Source organism: Ptychodera flava, chromosome 15 (genome assembly GCF_041260155.1).
Source record: "Ptychodera flava strain L36383 chromosome 15, AS_Pfla_20210202, whole genome shotgun sequence".
Taxonomy (NCBI): Eukaryota; Metazoa; Hemichordata; class Enteropneusta; family Ptychoderidae; genus Ptychodera; species Ptychodera flava.
Window position 1 is genome coordinate 35,308,941 of NC_091942.1, and position 19,192 is coordinate 35,328,132.

The following is a 19,192-nucleotide window of genomic DNA, read 5'->3' on the forward strand; positions in this document are numbered from 1 at the left end:
ATGTAGCTATATGTTTCATATCCTCTCCCCTCCCCTGTCCTATGGTGTCTGATATGCTTTCTACATCAATAGAGTTATAAGTGAACAAAATGTAGGTAAATCCTCTTTTTGTTGATTGGAATCAATAATAAAATCAAAATCAAAATCAAAATCATAATATTCCAACAAGATTTATTCGTATAAACAAGGAAAAATACAGAATTTACAGCCATGCTGAAAACACGGCACATCATCAACAGGCAGAAGTGAATGGGTCAACTAATTAAATACATATGTGCATACTGAACGTTGGCCTGGCTTTGTCCTGGCTACACACTACAGACTGTGATTCATGTACTTGGAACACTTAACATGACTGCCCCAACAATAAACGGATTTTCTGGTGTGTAATCAAAGAAGCTGTTCGTAAAAAAAAATTAGAAATCAATAAAAATATCATTATTTGAAGGTTACTTTAGATACGCAAGGAAAAGTTTTAAAGGTAACAAAACAGACAAGACTGAGAACAAACTGGCATCGGTTTGATTCTGCAACTCACGTTTTTGTTGCTTAGCTGAGCAATACATGCATGCTTATATCATAACTATGGCAAAATTAATTAATAATAAATAACAATATTGTTTAAAAATTGTACAAGATATGTATCGCTCAATATAAACATCAAAGTAACCTAATAAGTGGTTATGAAGAAAATGTTGAAAACATTAATTTTGACAAAAATGCCAAAAAAGTGACATTGACACATGAACTTTTCATTATGGCAGTAGCAACAAGTTGTTTTATAAATACTCTGCAAAAGTGGCATTGATAAATTGTCTCCGATGAGAAATGTATAGACAGCTGTATAGATTTACTGAAGGGAAAATATTGTAAACTTTATTTTCACTGGTTGACTATAAAATTAATGTTTCATAATTTAGCACATATTTCCTTCAAAAAAAATTCGCAGAAATTGGTGACAATTATAAAAGTATTCAAAATGGACTATTCCTTATGTCGGTCAACTGACCTGTATAGAAAACACAGAGTGACTGACACATTAAATATTTACAATATTGGCCACTTGGACTGAAGATATGCAAAACGTACTATGCAAGACTTTAGATGGGATGACAGTGATATGACAGGGTAGAAATTGATATCTCAATTTGATATATAGGAAAACATACTCTCTGACTGCAAGTGTAGATACTGGTTTTCACGGACTGCAAATCTCTACAATAGCAATTTAAAGAAGTACAGTCACAATATCAATTGATGCAGCAATACATGATCACAAATGTTTTTGACACATCTGAAGTGACAATGGTTCACCTCGCTTACAGAATACTGTTTTCTCACCATAATTTCAACATACACTATCACTACGGTAGATTTTATTATACAAAAATACCTCCCATTGTTACACATGCATATAGATGCATTGATACATGTATATAAATTGAATCTGTGGTACTCTCTGTCTCCTTGTCCCAAGGAAATCTCAGTGCAAAACTCTCTTACAGAAGTGTACTTTACCTGTGTCACAAGCATATACAATGAGAATCTCCCCTACCCCTCCCCACCTTAAAAGTTCTTAACATAGAATACACCGGAGAATTATGAATCACTGATGGCAGCTCAGGTGTGTTTAAACCCTGGTGACATGGCATGTGCCCCTGTTGGAGTTATCCCTAGAGGCAGCTGTGAGTCTGGATTTAAGTCTGGATTTGGAATAATGTACTCAAAGAATTCATCATCATCGTCCTGTAAGAAAAGAAATTTCCTTGTAAGTTTTGATTAAGGTCTAAAAAATGTCTAAATCTGCTAGAACAGTGATGTAAGAGTGCAAGTGGTCACTTTGTATGATTATGATTAAAGGTATACAGTCACCTGTAATCTAAATATGCCCATATATGGTCAAAGGGGTGTTCCTTCGTATTCAAAATGCCCATGAGAGGGTGCTGTTTTTTATAGAGCAGCCACCCGCTTAAAATCTGTGATTGGTTAGAGTTTCTCTTTCCATGGTAACTGTGGCAAAATTGGAACAGGTGACTGTATACCTTTAATTAGGGAAGATGTAGATTCAATATCTTGTACATCTGCATATATGATGTACGAGGTACATGTAATGTCGGTAAATATAACATTCATTAGAAAGGTGAGTGAGAATATACTAAAATTGTTTGCTGGTTGTAATTCAAAACTGGTGGTCAGAAAACACCAGTCTGAGAATGAGTTCCCAGCTGTAGTTTGATCTTTGTGTTCAACACATTGCCATGAACCATGGATCTGGTATATGACATAAACCTGAACACATTATATCACAGCTCACATATTTTGGTAGCATCCTTTTCAAACAAGAAGATGGACATATTACAAGATGATACTATGCAAGTTTATTGAACGTAGTGTAAAAAGTTGAAAGATGATAAGACTGTCAAAACAATGCAATTTATTAACTACCGTATATCTGATTGGGTATAGTTAATAATTTATTAACTATATCCAATGTCTTGAGAAACACTTTGCCAATCATTTGATACTCATCTGGCTGAGTAAGGTATGCATAATCTGTATCAGTAAAACTCACACCATGACTGGTGATCATTAGTGTGGCTTTTAATGTTTTCTTTCCAGTGGGCTTTATAAAATTTGGTCGCCAGAGAAGTAAATTTCAAAGTGTGTGATGAAGTGGAAGTAGATATTATAAAGAATGTTCAAGGATAAAAGGTAAAGTTCATGTATACAGATTACGGTTAAAGCTCTGTATATACTAAGGTGAATGCATTTATGTACTTGTGTTAGGTAGTCCAGTGGCTCTATCATATGTCCAAGTGAATGTCCAATGTGTCTTGTTTATGTAAAATGTTGTTAAAATATCCAATCAAATCCTATCACTGGCTAACTTGTCTTACATCATCATTGATAACTGAAATAAATTATTTCATGAAAAGTAAAATAATTTTGTTGTTCTCACAAAACCAATCTTTCTTCATATTTTCAATCTTTTTATCCTATTTTCCCATGTTGCAACAAAGTTACAAAGTAGGAAGCCACTGATGTACACACGTGTAAGAGTAAGAATGGGTAAATTGTAAAATCACAAAGAAGTACGCTATTCTAAGTCATATTATATGTTGTCATGTAGAGCTTTAAAACATGTCAAGTTTCTTTCATACAGATCTGGTCTTTCCAAACTCACCTCAGCATTCTCATTGTCCTCATGCTCTGGTAAATTACCTTCCCACTCTTGATATAAATTTTTAATGTATCTCTTAGACCTGAAAATTAAACATTTTGAGAACTTATAAGTTTTGAAATTTGATTTTCAGGCTTTCAGTTGCAAACATCAACAACTACTAAAAGACTGCACTGTTCTATGCTACTGGTAATCTTGTCAGCTGCACAGACCATCAACGACGCCAATTGAGATAACAAATGTTTTTGAAACCTGTCAAAGACTTACTTGGCTTTTTAACCAATGAGGGAAGTGGAATGGTTGACCCACAGTATATTATTAGCTACTATAGACTATAGTCTATAGAAGCTATTGGGATGGGTATCCGTCCGGCGTCTGTCGTTAGTCTGTATGTATGTATGTATGTATGTATGTATGTATGTATGTATGTCCGTTTGTGAGGCGTCCGTCCACTCAAATATCTTGAGAACCGCAGTACTTACTGATTTGATATTTGTTGTGTAGATGAAAAATATGATTTTGAGACACTATTTTTTTAATTTTTTGATATTGTTGAAAATAGGCAAATTAATGCCAAAAAAGGTGTTTTTGGTAAAAAATCTTCTTCTTCATAACCGCTGGTCAGACAGCTTTGTTATTTGGTATACAGGTCCCTAGGGATAACCCAACTTAGATTTGTTCAAATTGTGATGAAATATGCAAATGTGTATTTTTAAGGAATTTTTTTGTCATTTTTGGTCAAAGTTTGACTTACATTGTATGTAATTCTTGTACTGTATAAACCCTATCAATTCACCAGAAAAAATAATTAATATGATTTTAAATAATTGAATTAATTGGGAAATCATCAAAGCCAAAATAATTTTAGTGTGGAATTATCAGAAAGTTCAACTTTTTTTGACAGTTCATAGTGAATTGAGGATTAAAACATGTAAAGGCAACTTTCCTGAATCCCAACTTTGATATATTCTGAACCACCATTTATGTTATCTAAAAGAAATTGCTCATAATAGTTTGTCATGATAGGGTGGTCAAATAAATAGAGATAGAGAAAGTTCTAATTTCCATTATGGTTGACTTGGTAAGGATAAAATAAGATTACTTTTTGAGGAAAAAAAATAGAGTGGTCAATTAAAAGAGTGGTCAAAGTGATAGGGTTTTATGGTAAAGCTGGGCTGTAAGATTCCTCATGTGCTATTTATAGCAATTATGCAATCTGTGTAAACAGTGCAATGAAAGTGTAACATGATTCCTTATAATGCTTTTGATGACCTTGAACTTCTTAAGTTTCAAACATTTGTCTCTTCAGTGTGCTTTCTCTGAGTACGTAGTCTCAACTTATTCAACAGAACTTACTTACAATGTTAATTTGAAAGTTAAATTGTGCTTGGTTAATAGCATGAAAATACTGATATTAAAAGATAACCAGCTCAAGATTCTTTATAACCTGACAGATATGCTGTTATTTTATGACGTAAATCTTGATTTAAGCAAGTCTTGTTTACTTTAATTAGAATGTAATTAACTCTCGTTTATTTGGTATTATAGACTTATATAGTCTGATGAAATATGCAAATCTGTATTTTTACCGAATTTTTTTCCATTTTTGGTCAGGCCATCCTGAAATGAGCTATCAAAGATATCCACCTTCTTCATCAATACATGTGTCACAAAAGGTTATTCTCTACATAACACAGCAGAGCTCTGTCAACTGTTGAGTTGCCTGTTTTTTTCAAAACCTCTGGTCAGACAACTTTAATATTTGGTTTACATGTCCCTAGGATGACCTTAGTGAGATAATTTCATACAGTCAGGAAATACTTAATTTGTATCCATGTCTATAGTAGCTTCAGGGACTTTGGCCCTATGTTTCTACATGGTGTACAATGTTAGTTACATGTTCGCTGGTTGTAATTCAAAACTGGCGGCCAGAAAACACCAGTCTGAGAATGAGTTCCCAGCTGTAGTTTGATCTTTGTGTTCAACACATTGCCATGAACCATGGATCTGGTATATGACATAAACCTGAACACAATTTGTATAATCTTGAACACTGCAACATGAAATAATTACACTGATATATCAGACTTCAAGCAGCGTTGACTAGCACTGGTTGTCCTGTGTGAATGACCATAGTCAAGTTTAGACTCTCTCTCAGCCCCTTATTGGCTAGTCTGGCCCCTTTTGTGCCCTGATTTTAAGCTTTGGTGTAAACATGAGCTCTGGGAGATGGCAGAGTCCACCAACCTTTTGCTACTTGTTTGCCTGAGGGCTATCCTAGGTGTTCAGGACACATCAGTGTAGGGTAGAGATAAGAAGATGCACAGATAACCAGAGACTTTGAGAGAGTCTAAATTCAGATTCAGCTAAACCTGCACTACTTATCATACATGTACGTAAGGAACATTTGATTTGTTCACTACGATTTGAATTTTACATACCTGCTAAGTAGATATGGATCAAATGGAAAGTAGGAATCAAGTGGATTGAGATTAGAGAGTTTGAGTTCACTGCTGTGTCCATGACTGACAACTGGCAATACAGCTCTGTTGTTACGCTCTATGATAGTATAACAATATACTATTTGATACATCCTGTAATCAAAGCAAAATTTACAAAAACCTGTTCACAAGACATGATATATAAAGACAGTAAAAGAAACTGACATCAGAAGATATTTTGAAATTTAACAATTCCAAAGAGAAAAGTAGTTACAGTTGTGTATTTACGGGATTCGTTAGAACATAAAAATGCAAATCAGGGTCCATATACTAAAAGTTACTTAAAATTTGAGGACTTTCAAGGACTTTTCAGCTATATTTTTGGTTGCAAAACACCACTTTCCGGGTATTATTTTTACACTAACATTTTAATATATCACTTTACATGTCAATTTTATGATATCACAACTGATCATTTTTCTTGATAATTTATCAATTCTCAAGAACTTTCCAGGACCCAGTTTCATATTCATGGACTTTTCAAGGACTTCAATGAAGTCTTTAAAATTCAAGGGCTTTCCAAAGGGCATGGATCCTGTCAAATGAGTTCAATGGTGTCAAAAAAGATTTGCAAAATCTACCTGATTGTTTCAAAGTTTAAATTGCTTGTAAACAACTTATACAGCTATACAATGAGAGGCTAAGACATAACCAAATGCTTTGAAATAACAAAAATCAGGAAGCAGTAATTTCGCATGAATTTCAACATCGTTCTTGTTAAACCAATATAAACATTTGGATTTTTGAAAACATCCATACTTTACTGTAAGTTTCAAGGCACTGTGGGGGTGAAACCCTACTATTTTTTTTGCAATAAACAGAAAATTAAACTCAGCTGAGGTGTAAAATCTTTTACAACTGCATAACACCAAGACCAAAATAAGAGAGCATCTTATTCTAAATGTTCTTCTTTACACTCAGCATACAATTTTCAAAGCAACTTCTGCATTTCTTGAAAACAGCTCTGTTTTGAAAATTTATAATTAGCAACACTATAAATAAGTTTCCCCTACCTTGTAACTGTGGCAAACATGTTGACAACTGTATGTAGACATACTTTTAGAGGATTCAGCCTGCACATCACAATCCTGTCTAAATTCAAACTCCTAGCATAACTCAGACCTTCAGCTGAATCCAACAGCTGTTGGTGTCTGAACACAAACACATAAAAGACGGCCTGTTGGGAAAAAAGATATGAGTAGGTACTTATATGGTACAGTACTGTGACCCAGTGATATTTTTCATCAACCTGATTTGTCCAAATAAGGTAGAGTGTGCCTCAGGGACAGATGTTCAGACTTTCAATATTTTTTTAAAATACTTTTCCAAGCTACCATTGTGGGGGCTCATTTTAAAGCTCTTCCAGTAAGCAAAATGTTCACAGTCTTAGTTTTTTGAAAACTGAAACTTCTATTTTTTCTCCATAGAGTTAACACAGGGATGGCAGCCATTTTGAATATCAAATATTGGTAAATATATGGTAAATTGTTTCTCTAGTACCAAACTTTGCATGTTGACCCATAATTTTTACACTTGATTTGGTATTAGAATGGTTAAAAGTTTCACTGTGAAAAGTTGGAGCAAAAGTTGAAGTCTTTCGTTTTCAAGGCGCATTCTACCTCAATCTGATTTGACCAATTTAATCAGAATGTTCTTTCTAAAAGATTGACTGCCCATTCTATGATTATTATCCAGTTTTGATGATCGCAATACTAGTTTTTAAAGAACAAATTCCAACAAAAAATAACAGCTGGAATAGTTCCAGGAGAAATTCACTGCTGCCAGTTTCTACAAATGATTTGAGATTGTCTTCTTGATAGTGAGGTTTGTCAAGAATCTTTTGATGCGCTGGGCAAGTGACTAACTGTATATTATGTGTTGATATGGCCCAGTGTTTTCTCCAGGATTTTGAAAAAAGGGGGGAATGTCACCCATAACATAAAAAAATAGGGGGGATTTGATTGAGAATAGGGGGGCGCATAAATTATGCAAATTAATTCAGTAATTTAAATATATGTATGCATTCATAGTGTAAGTGTTTATTAATATTTTTCATCTCTACTGTAGGTTTTGCTGTAATCACTAAGCTCTTCACACTGTTGCAGACCAATCTACACAGCTTTCATCTTTCAAATTTCAATAAAGTTATTTATTTGAATACTGGAGTTTATTGACTTTGCAGTTTAATGCAATATTAATTACAATAATTTTACATTAACTACAATTTCAGCAAGCTTTAAACAGTCCACAGTTCACCTTATGAATACAGTGTTTGTACATTAAGTGCAAGGTCATTTTGTGTTGCTGCCTGATGCTGAGAAAATTCTCCTGGCCTTTGTACTTTTCCACAGCTTCAGGGCTTTCTCACCAACAAAGTCAGGTAGTGCTGGGCCCTCAATGAGAATTGTCATTAGTCTGTTAATGGAACTTTCTTCTAGCCTGTTTCTCAATGATGTCTTGATTTTTTTTGGGCTGAAAAGCCCCTTTCACAGATTGCAGTGGTTACTGGCAAAACAACAGAAATCTTTGCTAGTGCTATCAAATTTGGCACTGTATCTCTGTGATTTGAATTGATAAATTTCCACAAAGTGGTAAAATTATCTCTGGGATAGGCCTGCTTTAAGACTACTGGCTTTATAACAGACCATTCATGCCGTGTGTTATCTGGGTTGATGACAGGCGCACAAATTTGACCTTCTTTGTTCATTTTCTCAAAGCCATAGTGTGAGATTAAAATCTCTAATTTATCATTGCCGTAATGCGGTAACTGATCGCTAGCAACAAATGACAAATCTCTCATACCAAGAATATCAAATGCAGATATTACCCCCGTACCATCAGCAGGAAAACGGGTTTGGATATTATCGATCAAATTACTTAGAAATGCCCTTTTCACATCATCAACAAGCATTTTCTGTTTCGATTTATTCATAATTCTGTGTCCCATCAACGTCCCATTGTCACTGTCTATCTCCGAAAGTTTGTCTGTGTAGAAACCCGATACTGCACCGTCCTTGATCTGTGTCAGTGATCGAGGACAACGCTGACCGTCGGCTTGATCGCTGCAATATCTATGTCGTCCTTCTGAAAAATAAGGTTGAGTCGCGTCACGATGGGGATCACATCCATGAGGAAATACATCACCGCCACGAATTTATACTGCGTCAACTTGCCGTGTAAGCCTGCCGCCTTTGGGTCTTTCGATGAACGCTGCCCGTCAAAGTAGGTCACCAATGCGTTCCATGACCTGTATACGGTTTGTAACGCATCGTAGAACGCAAACCACCTGACGTCATGGATTTCCTTCATCTTGAGACGCGGACTTTCAAGCATGTCTTCAACTTCTTTCAGGTGTGAAGATCGCAGCGACGACTGCTTGAAATAGTAGAATAAACTTGTCAAAATAGTCTTGTATTCCTTCAAGTACTCGACACTCGCGGCAGCTTGGCTCGTACACAACGCGAGACGATGTGCGACGCAATGAATATTAATGAGGAACGGGTTGATATCTCTCATTTTGCGCTTACGCCATTCTTCACACCGGTCATGACAGAGGCCCCGTCACTTCCGAAACCAACCATTTTTCGACCTTTCTAACTGGTTTTCATTCACGATACTGATAAGTTTTTCCGTCAAAGATGCTGCGTCTTTTTCGATGATATACAAATTTCCCAGGAAGTGCGACTCAACATCGAAACTTCCGGTCACACTTCTCACGTAAACGACTAGACGGCCCGATGTCGAAATATCCGTGCTTTCATCACACAAAATACTATAAAAGTCACAGTCTTTTATTCTATCGACAACATCGGCTTTGATCGTATCAGCGATGGCTTGCTGTAATTCTTCTGCCGTCGTATGCGATCGATAGGTAGCGTTTTTGCCTACCTCCAGATTGTTCACGGGTTCGCACCGCGCAGCTTTCAACAGCTCCAAAAGCGACGCGTACTTATCGGTTGCGACTGCTTCCTTTGCCAGCCAATATACAGCTTCATAGCGACCAGAATTGCATCCTCTTTTGAGTAACTGCATTTGAGACGGCAACCTTTAGATTTGACCGCAAAGATATTTCTCTCATTGCATCTTTGTGTTTACCGTTATTGACATGGCGTTTTAAAGTTGATGTTCGGTAGTTACTGCAACCCTTCTCCGTAGTGAACGAATTATCTTTTCCGGCTTCACGGCATACCTTACACCGCATTCCACGCCCATCTTCAGGTTTCTCTAGCCAGGGATAACCTTTCAGCCAGGAGTCTTGCCAAAAAGATTCCCTTTTTCTTTTTTTAGAAGGAAGTCGTTCAGTATCGTCGTCTGAATCCGATGTAACTTCACCAGGATTTTCTCTTCCTTGCTTTCCATTTCAGCACCCGTCTCTCCGGCCGTCTCAGCTGTTTCTTCAACGTCTCTCTGCACATCTTTAGACTTCGTCTCGTCACTATCAGTTTTTTTGTTTTCTTCCGCTTCACAATTTTCAGACGTTTTGTCATCAGACTTGGGTTTGTAAAAGGCAGTAATAAGGCGATTTCGTTTCATGACTTGTATCTCGATCGTCAAATGCACGTGGCGGTGGCTGGTACGGCAATTCGAATGAAAGTTCAGCATCAAAGTGATTCGTCCCAGGCCGATGCTAATTATAATTTTGAAACATAGTAACACTTATATTTCAGGCGGATGTCATTGAACAATAAACAAAGTTTTTTTTTTCTGACAGGCGGCCAAGACCAACACACAAGGGAAATGACGGACTGTGATACGCTACAACAGATGTGGCAGTTGTTTATTTTTGGACACAGGCGCGGCAAGCAGATACCAGAGCTGAGCGATTATTTTTTTTCCCACAGGGACGATGTAGCGATATTAGGCACCAGCAGACGCATTACAGACGCATTGGCGTGACGAGTCAGTGACGTATTGCAAAATCAAAAGGCCAACTATCTGTCTGGTATGGCAGGGGCCACAGACGCGCGCCAGGTCGCGCGTCCAGATAAATTTTTGGGGTGACTGCTCTTTGAAAATGTGCGATTCGCGCGTTCGCGTGCCCTTAAGAAAACACTGATGGCCTTCACCATGAGACTGAAAGTAAGCTAAGTTTATTGTAATTCTTTCAAGCAGACTGATGAAATGAATTTTTATGAAGTTCATAGATTCTATGAATATCCCACTATGCGAGAAATCTCACAATTAAGTACATGGACCATGTCGGTTCTGCAGGCCATTCTCTTGGCAACCATAAAGATAAATTATGGTAATGTATATTCACAGTACTGACCTGACATACTGAGTAGAATGCTCCATGTAAATTAACATCAGGGTAAGACCTGCTACTGCCATCTTGCCCATCAATGTATTTGTGAATCCACGCAAATAAAACATCAAAAGTTGCTTTGACAGTTCTGCAAGAAGTTGAAAATAAACAAATTCATGGAATATCATTAGCCTACACTCGGATATGAGCAAGTACAGACAAAGATCATAAAAATTATTTTTCATTGTCTCTTCCACTGAAAATTCATTCTTCTTTTTTTATGGACAATATTTATTAAAGTCTTTATTCATATCTGTGCACATATTTTGATTCACAGCTGATAATTCAATTGTGATGATGGGATTTTCCATGTCATGATGAACAGATGACAGTTGAGCAAAAAACACACAATACTTACTGTATGGGAACAAATTTGGCCCTGGATAAAAAACTAGAAATATACGCAGCCGTTGACTGCCTTACGACACAGGCTGTGTTTGGATTATGTAACTTTTTTATAAGATAATCTAAGAAAGCATCAGCTATATTCTGAAAAAAATTAAAAAAGGAACATAATGAAGGAGTTGTTTTTAAACTTGTATGTTATAACTTCGGTTTCTAAATGACCAGTCAGGAATTGTCAAGTATCATCAGCAATGTCACATTTTCCAAGAATACGACGCATCAACTGTGCAATTCAAATCTCAATGAAATTATCTTCACTTTATAGCACTTGAAATTTCTCAACTAAAACTAAGAATTATGGAAGTCTGGAGGTTGGAAATGTACACTACAACAAGTTTTGTTTCAAGAAACCAGATCTTCATCAGATGTTGTTGTTAGGGTGTCAAAGAATTGTTCTACATACAGCAAATATCGAGATCATAGTTGAATACGGAAACATACTTTACTATGGACTCCTTACCTGGTTAAAACTGCACATATAAAACATAATATACTGCACATGAAGAGATGAATGAGTAGGTAATATAATTCTTTCAAAAATTCCAAGTAGTTGTCTCCAAAGACTTTTTGCACATTCCATGTGGAATTTACCTGTAAATGAGTGTCAATAAAATATTCAATTCAAATTCTTTTGATAATATTTTACATCTACTTAGCCAAAGACTCATTGATATCAGATACTCCAATACCTCAAAGATTTTTTTTCCTTTCATAACAGAACGTTATACCTATGATACCCAAGAGAAGCACATGTACATTGTTTATGATGCTGCTGCTCAGATAATCATTGTTACGCTCTTTGCAAATTAGTTTACGAAGATATCAATAGCAGGCTCTTGGGAATGAAAATGGTGTAATAGTGCACATACTTATAATTGTCTTTTCTCTCCATAATACTACAAACTGGAAATTTAATAATCAAGCAGTGACAGGTATACCAAGAGATTTTTGATAAGTTCATGGTATATATGCAATATATGCATGAGTTATAGCAGGTGCATATATGGAGTGAACTGGTCAAAATCGAGTGGTATACCTGTTGCTCGGGTGGTTTTTGCTATTACATTATAATAGTGTATTGAAATTCTGGCAGGGAATGTCAAAAAAAATTTTCTATGAATGTTTCAACTGTGCTATCTCATGATAGCATGGTTATTCTCACATCTCAACCAATCAAATCGCTGTACTTGTTCCATCAATATATTAATAAAATTTGTAATATTACCTTGAGGGTGTGAAACATCATAGAGATATTGAAAGACAGCAGATATCATAACATCTAATCTATCAGCCATTTCATGTTTCATTGGTCCACCTTCATCATCTTCTGTATTTTCTTTTTCCATCAATTCATCTTTGTCATGTTCCTCTCCATCAATTCCATCCTGTTGACAGAAACAATTCATGTTTCAAATTTGTTGTGCATTTCAAACAGAAATCTACCACAGGTACTGTTTATGTTTAGACTTGGAATATTCATCCCTTGAGGCAGATCTTTACCTTCCCTTTATGATTTGACGTTGTCTGTCAAAGAGTGGTCAGAGTTCCTCACAGTGTAATGGTAGTAATCCAAACGTTTCTATAATCCAGTTGTGAGCGGTTGTAAATTACAATAAGAGATAGCATGTGTGCAACCAGGAAGAACTGTCAGTCTAAAGCGATGTATGTTTGCCACAAAAATTTGAAATTGGGTAAATATCGAAATGGTAAATTGCCATAATAGTACTATTTCACACCATTGACCTTACACCATATCAGCTGTGACTCAATGTCTTGAACCAGTAAGGTAGCATAATTTGTTACATTGGAAAACAGCTTGTCCTGAAGCATAATTATGGTCTGCTTGGACAAGTGACTGAATAGCCCTATATAGCATAGGAAAACAGTTGTAAGTTGCAAAGAGAAACCAAAGCTATCTGACTGCTAGGATATTGGATGATGTCAATGGCCATTTTTTCTGAACAGTTTCTTGTACTGGCATTACGTTATTTTCCCAAATCAAATGAAAGCATCATAGATTACTGTAATTCAAGGTACCTTTGCATTACATCTTGTAGCAATGTTGATTCTGACACATGGAAAACCAAAATTACTGATACGCTAGAAAAACAATGAGATGTTCTGTTTCATGTCATACACAGCAGGTTGAAAAATTCTGGTGTTGCTGAGTAATACATTACCATGTCAAATTGAGTGTCCATTGCTTCGTCATCCTCATCCTCATCTTCCTCTAACTCATGCTTGGGTGCATTGACCTGGAATAGAGACAAGATCTCTATGCCAATACTGTACTGTCACCTTGTTGATTATGACTCCCATTGTATCATCATACAATCACATCAGAGAAGAAATGGTCACAGTGATTTATACTCCTACATTACCGTAATCTTTCTTAGAAACTCCATTCAGATGTTTAGTTGTACTTCTTCAGGAATATGAAAAGTTGATATCCTTGCAAACAGATTCACAAAATTTATTACATTAAGACACCAGACTTTAAAAAAGACCTAAACTTACATCCATCTTGATCATCTTCTCAACGATCAATTCTAAAATCTTGGACCTCAACTTCGGAAAGTACAAACTTAACTGGAGTAGATTCTTTACATAACACTCCTGTCAACAAACAAGAGAAGTGTTATTTTTATTACATATGTACAAAAGTTTACGTGCACTGGAGCTCATGTATATACTAGTATATGCACTGCAGTGCAAATACTGAAAACATTACACCATAACCTTATGTTAAGAAGCACCGGTAAGTGGGACTATTTGTGTTTGTATTATAAAGCAATTACTATTTTACAAACAAACTAAAATTGGTCATCTGCAAGCATGGGAAATAACTTTTCAGTGTGGAATATTACACATACGATAGCTTTAACAATGCTTGGGCTCTTGTCATATTATCTGTTTAAGAGGCTATATCAGCAGTTATTTATGCAATGGAATACATATCAAGACAAACAAAATACAAACAGATGATGATCCCAAACTTAATTTAGAATTTGAAACATTAAATATCAGCCAAGTAAATTTGGTATATCTAATAAGCAGAGTTACCTACCTGAATATGGGTTTCTTTTTTCATGTATGGAAAACATTCTGATAAAACTGACGGCAGTATTGCTGAAGTCCTGAAAGGGATAATTACAAAACATGCATCAGTCCTCACTTCCATATTTTTCTGTGTCCGTACAAATGCACAGTTCAGATTCTGATTGCATTTCTGTTTGACAGGGGACCAATAGAAAGGAGCATATGACATATCAACTCTAATAATTCTTGTTAACATTGACATATATTTGGATATGCTATGAATAACATAAAATTTAGTGATAATACAACTTTCTCTAATAAAGCAAATTTTTCGCAGACTTGTTCATGTCCATCATTAAACCTGTTCAAGAAACTGAACATACATGAATAGCTGTCAGTATCACCAGTTTTCCAGATGGCACTTGTGTCTAAGTGACACCAACTTAGAAAAAAAATTCAGTGTAAGTACTCAAGAATTAATAAAATGAGACATCAGGATGATTAGAAAGACTTACATTGGTGCAATCTGACTAATTGCCTCAAGTGCTGAATGAGCATTTCCAAAAATTCTTCTTTCATCATTTGTTCTGTCTTCTAATGATTGATCTGATGCAGCTGGTATTTCTGTAAGAATAAGGAAATTTTAGCAACAAAGGTTTCTTTTGTCTTTGGCTCTTCTCTCCCTGTGATGTTTTATCAAAGTGTTCTCCCCTTGAACAGAGGGTAAATTGCCTTGTGGCTCATCACATGAAAATGGTAACAGGTGCTTCATATTTTCTTCTCTTGTTTCATGTGATTTTAATGTGACGTGCTTCTCTATACTCCTACTGTGCAGACTGACACAGGTGAGTAATCATCCTGGACAGTAGAGGGGGGGGGGGGAGAAGAATCAACTAACCCATGCTTATTGGCAAATACAGTCAAACCTGCTGTCATCTCTTACTTGTAAAAGTGGTAACCTTGTGACAGTCCCATATACCGGTACAATGTGATCAGTGCTATCGTAGTGTTCTGATGTAAAAGATATTTCTTGCACATGACAAGCGGCATTGTACAAGAGAAATAACTGTAAATGATTTAACACAGTCAAGCACTTTCACTTGATTGTAAGTGCAAATATCAACACTTTATGAATCAGAGGAGTTGTGCTTACTTGGAAAGAAGTGCTTCACCAACATTTTGATAACAGCTCTCAAGTAGAAAGTCTGTGCAGACACCAGGCTGGTGATGAAGGCTTGGTATTCCTCTACCAATGCTTGATCTAGATTTACCCATTCTATTTTCTGTATGATGAAAGATTATTTTATAAAGTCAGTAAAACATTTTAATGTTTTGTTGTACATGTATTTTGTCCAAGGCATATAAAAGAGAGGTTTGTCACATACTGACTTATGAAATAATTAAAAATAATAATTGTACTCCATAAAAAGCTTGAGTCATATATGTATATGGTGTTTGTACATTGTATGAGGTTTCTGACAAATTTTAAATCATAATGATTCCTTCTGTTACTTGGTTCTTCACTCACACAATTGTTTTATTCAGATCTATTTTGTTGATATTTTTTCCAAGACTGACTTACCAGTACCACTGCCACTAGACTTTCATACTCTCTTGAAAGAAACGAAACACAATTCCTCAGCTCGTTCAACCAGTTTTGTAGTGCAGATGGCTGAAAAGAAAGAAGCACGTTCTCATAAAACACACTGTAACAGTTAGTGTAAGCAGAAGTCATTTACTCCAGGAACCTTGTCAATTGATCATTTTTTATTTAGTGGACAGCAAACATTCTGTTTTTTGAAAATAATGAATAAAACGTGAGGCGATCAGAGAAAAAGTAAATGTACACTATTTGTGATTGCTGTAAATCATGTACCTTATGAGACACTGATCAGTATGGTTGAAACACTTCTTGTCATTTCATGTTCTTTCAATTTTCTTATTGCAAAAACTCTTAACACTATCATGACACTATTACAACAGAAATATGAATGTTTTTTTCTGAATACAATGATGATTTATGCACAAAACGCTAATTGACAAATCCAATTCAGGTATGTTCCTGTACCTTGATATCAATATCTGCCAGCTGATGTAGCAGAAGATCATACTCTTTATGGTAACCCTGGTGAAAAGAACATGAAAAAATCGATTATTAAATCATACACGATTATTCACAGGGTAAAGAAACTGGGTCAACACATATGAGTATGAGAAACAAACAAGCTGTGCACTTGTGTCAAAATAATGTTAAACTCTGAAATATGTGTGAAAGATACCTCCTTATATTTCTTGAGAATATTTGGAATGTCTCCACAAAATCTGACAGCTTTGTGAATGCCTCTGTTTGAATCAGGCTTATATACGTCCATATCTGGAAGGAGATAAAAAGAGAATGATATTTTAGAATAAGTTTAGCATTTTTCTTTTATGCAAAAGAAATTAGAAATTGCATGCCACTGAATCAGTACTGAATAATGGGAATTCGGTGTGACCCTAGAAAATTTCATATGCTTAATGAGTTTTCCTTCAAAAGTTTGTATCTTCAAAAGTTTGTATCACTTCATCACCAATAACTTTTGCATTAGAAATATGAATGGTGATCCAATGTTTAGAACTGGAAAATCCTCTAAGTTCAGAAAAGCAAAATACACTAAAGCTTTGTCATTCTCCGTTGTACTCTAGCATTTAGGAAAGGTGGCATGTTGATAAGCTTAACTACAAGGTTGTGATTCTCGCAAACTTGCTCAAATGCGATCATGGCCCCCGAGGGTTTGTTGCCCTGTCAGGTGATCAAGAAATGATCTTGTAGTTGTTATAATCTCCACTTTGCAAGCCTACCTATTTGAGATAGACAACAGCATTTTTAGAGCAAATTCATGGAACTTGGACAGCCGGATTGCAATTTTATCAAAAATATGATGTGGTCCGGTATATAACTCAGAGGACTACATAAAGCAATGTTTGTCCCAAGGCTGGTCTTTACATATTATATAGCTTTGGGGTCGCTTCTTACGGAAAAGTCATTTTTGCCATTTGTAACTTGTGTAATTTTTTCAAAACAGACAAAAAACAGTGGCAGAAGTTGCAGTTCAGGGCTTCATCAACTTAATGTATTTTGAACCATAGGGGAAAAGCACTAAGCTTGGGGCTTTCATCACGTACATTATATGGCAGCTACCATCTTCTGATGAGTATGGCAATGCAATTTTTTTTGTATTTTCTGTCATTACTGGACAATAAGATTTATAATGGATTAATTTTTTTTCTTCTCTTCAACTACCGACAATTTTTTTCCCAAAAATCCTCCAGCCCCCTCCTCAAGAAATCAAATGGTTTTCCAATTATCTTAGTGTCGCCGCCATCTAGCTATCGGGGTCCAGACACTTCGCACCAAAACCAGTTCGCCCCACACAACTTCGTCCCAAAACCATTTCGCACCAAAACCACCTCGTCCCAAGTACTACCTTGTCCAACTACACTTCACCCAAAGTACCACCTCGTACTAAAATCACTTCGCCATACTCGTCCTAAAACAACGATGCCACGATGTACCATAACGTTGTTTTTACCTGCAACTTGGAAGCATTATTGTGTCTCAGGACATTTTGGCTACCACGAACTATTTATTCTTACACGAAACCATAAACGGTAACATGCAAACTACTAAATGCTACAACTCTGGTGCTGTGCACAATGCATTTCTCGAAATATGTACTATTTCAAAATTTCAGTTCCGGGATGATAGAAAGGTGATTAAAACTTCGATGGCAGTGGTTGGTTATTTAAGCTTTTAAAGGTTGGCGATAAGTTTTGGGCGAATTGGTGTTGTTTTTGGTACGAGGTTGTTTTGGTGCGAAGTGGTTTTGGTGCGAAATGGTATGGGACGAGATGGTATGGTGCGAAGTGGTTTTTGGTGCGAAGTGTCTGGGAACCCTACTATCTAGCTGTGGTACATAGCCCTAGGTTTTGCTTGGGTATTTGGGTTGGGACTGCAAATCCGTCCCAACCTAAATACCCAGGCAAAACCTCGACTCGGGGCTCGAGCTACATTTGTAATGTACTGCAGCTAGCCGCCATCTTGCTCCTTTACGTACGACTTACCGTACTTGTGTCCTTACATCGCCACCCTATGATCAGAACGCGGCTAAAAATGCATAAAATGATGCTGGCTGGTTGAATACAACTAACAAGTGGCCGACACAGATCCTATACGAAATATACATGAGCCTGTAGCTGTAGAAGTATGCGCCACAAATTGTATACATGTATGTGTATTGTGATTCAACAACATGCGCAATATTGCGCCACCACGTGTAAATTAAAGTACAAGAACTTGACATTTGAATCCTAATAAAAGGTGGTGATGTGATTTCACCGTATCACAAGACTTACGCAGCGAAGGTAAAACTCACCTGGAAACAAAAAAACAGAGGACTGTGCCTTTTGCGCCATTACATTTTGCCTGTAAAATGTGTACGTCGCCACTAATGCCAATACTTGCCTCTCTCTCTCGCTCGGTCCACGGTTAATCTTAAAGCAGCTTTGCGCTGAATAGTCAGTACGTCGATTCGAAAAAAAATATACTAAATTTGAAAGAAAACGGTCATTTGATATGAAGAATATGAATATAGTTGTCACTAAAAATAAAATAGAAAATACATCGCCACAAGTTGAGAGCGTATTTAGTGTTATATTTTCCATTTCTTAAAAAAATATCTATTATACTCTCAAACGAGTATACAATCTACAAATCCTACA

General features: G+C 36.2%; 1 protein-coding gene across 1 annotated transcript; it reads right to left on the reverse strand.

Annotated features, from left to right (window-relative positions):
- Positions 1-154: 154 nt before the first annotated feature.
- On the reverse strand, positions 155-18,984 carry LOC139152007 (RNA polymerase I-specific transcription initiation factor RRN3-like). Its single transcript, XM_070725086.1, has 17 exons — positions 18,847-18,984; positions 16,711-16,805; positions 16,500-16,556; positions 16,014-16,103; positions 15,585-15,714; positions 14,947-15,055; positions 14,460-14,529; positions 13,910-14,008; positions 13,573-13,647; positions 12,618-12,777; positions 11,853-11,983; positions 11,346-11,476; positions 10,952-11,075; positions 6,696-6,859; positions 5,623-5,775; positions 3,185-3,263; positions 155-1,746 (listed from the first exon to the last, which is right to left on the reverse strand). Exons 1-17 carry the CDS (start codon positions 18,884-18,886, stop codon positions 1,621-1,623), a joined length of 1,833 nt encoding a protein of 610 aa, XP_070581187.1. The 5' UTR covers positions 18,887-18,984; the 3' UTR covers positions 155-1,620.
- Positions 18,985-19,192: the final 208 nt, after the last annotated feature.

What these genes read in the sequence shown, in the direction of transcription:
- LOC139152007 (XM_070725086.1), bottom strand. Translation starts at nt 18,886, where the DNA reads ATGGCGCAAAAGGCACAGTCCTCTGTTTTTTTGTTTCCAG. An exon ending in AAAAAGAAACCCATATTCAG is followed by an intron (nt 14,009 to 14,459) that starts GTAGGTAACTCT and finishes GTTTGTTGACAG; the next exon opens with GAGTGTTATGTAAAGAATCT. An exon ending in AGGACAATGAGAATGCTGAG is followed by an intron (nt 1,747 to 3,184) that starts GTGAGTTTGGAA and finishes CTTTTCTTACAG; the next exon opens with GACGATGATGATGAATTCTT.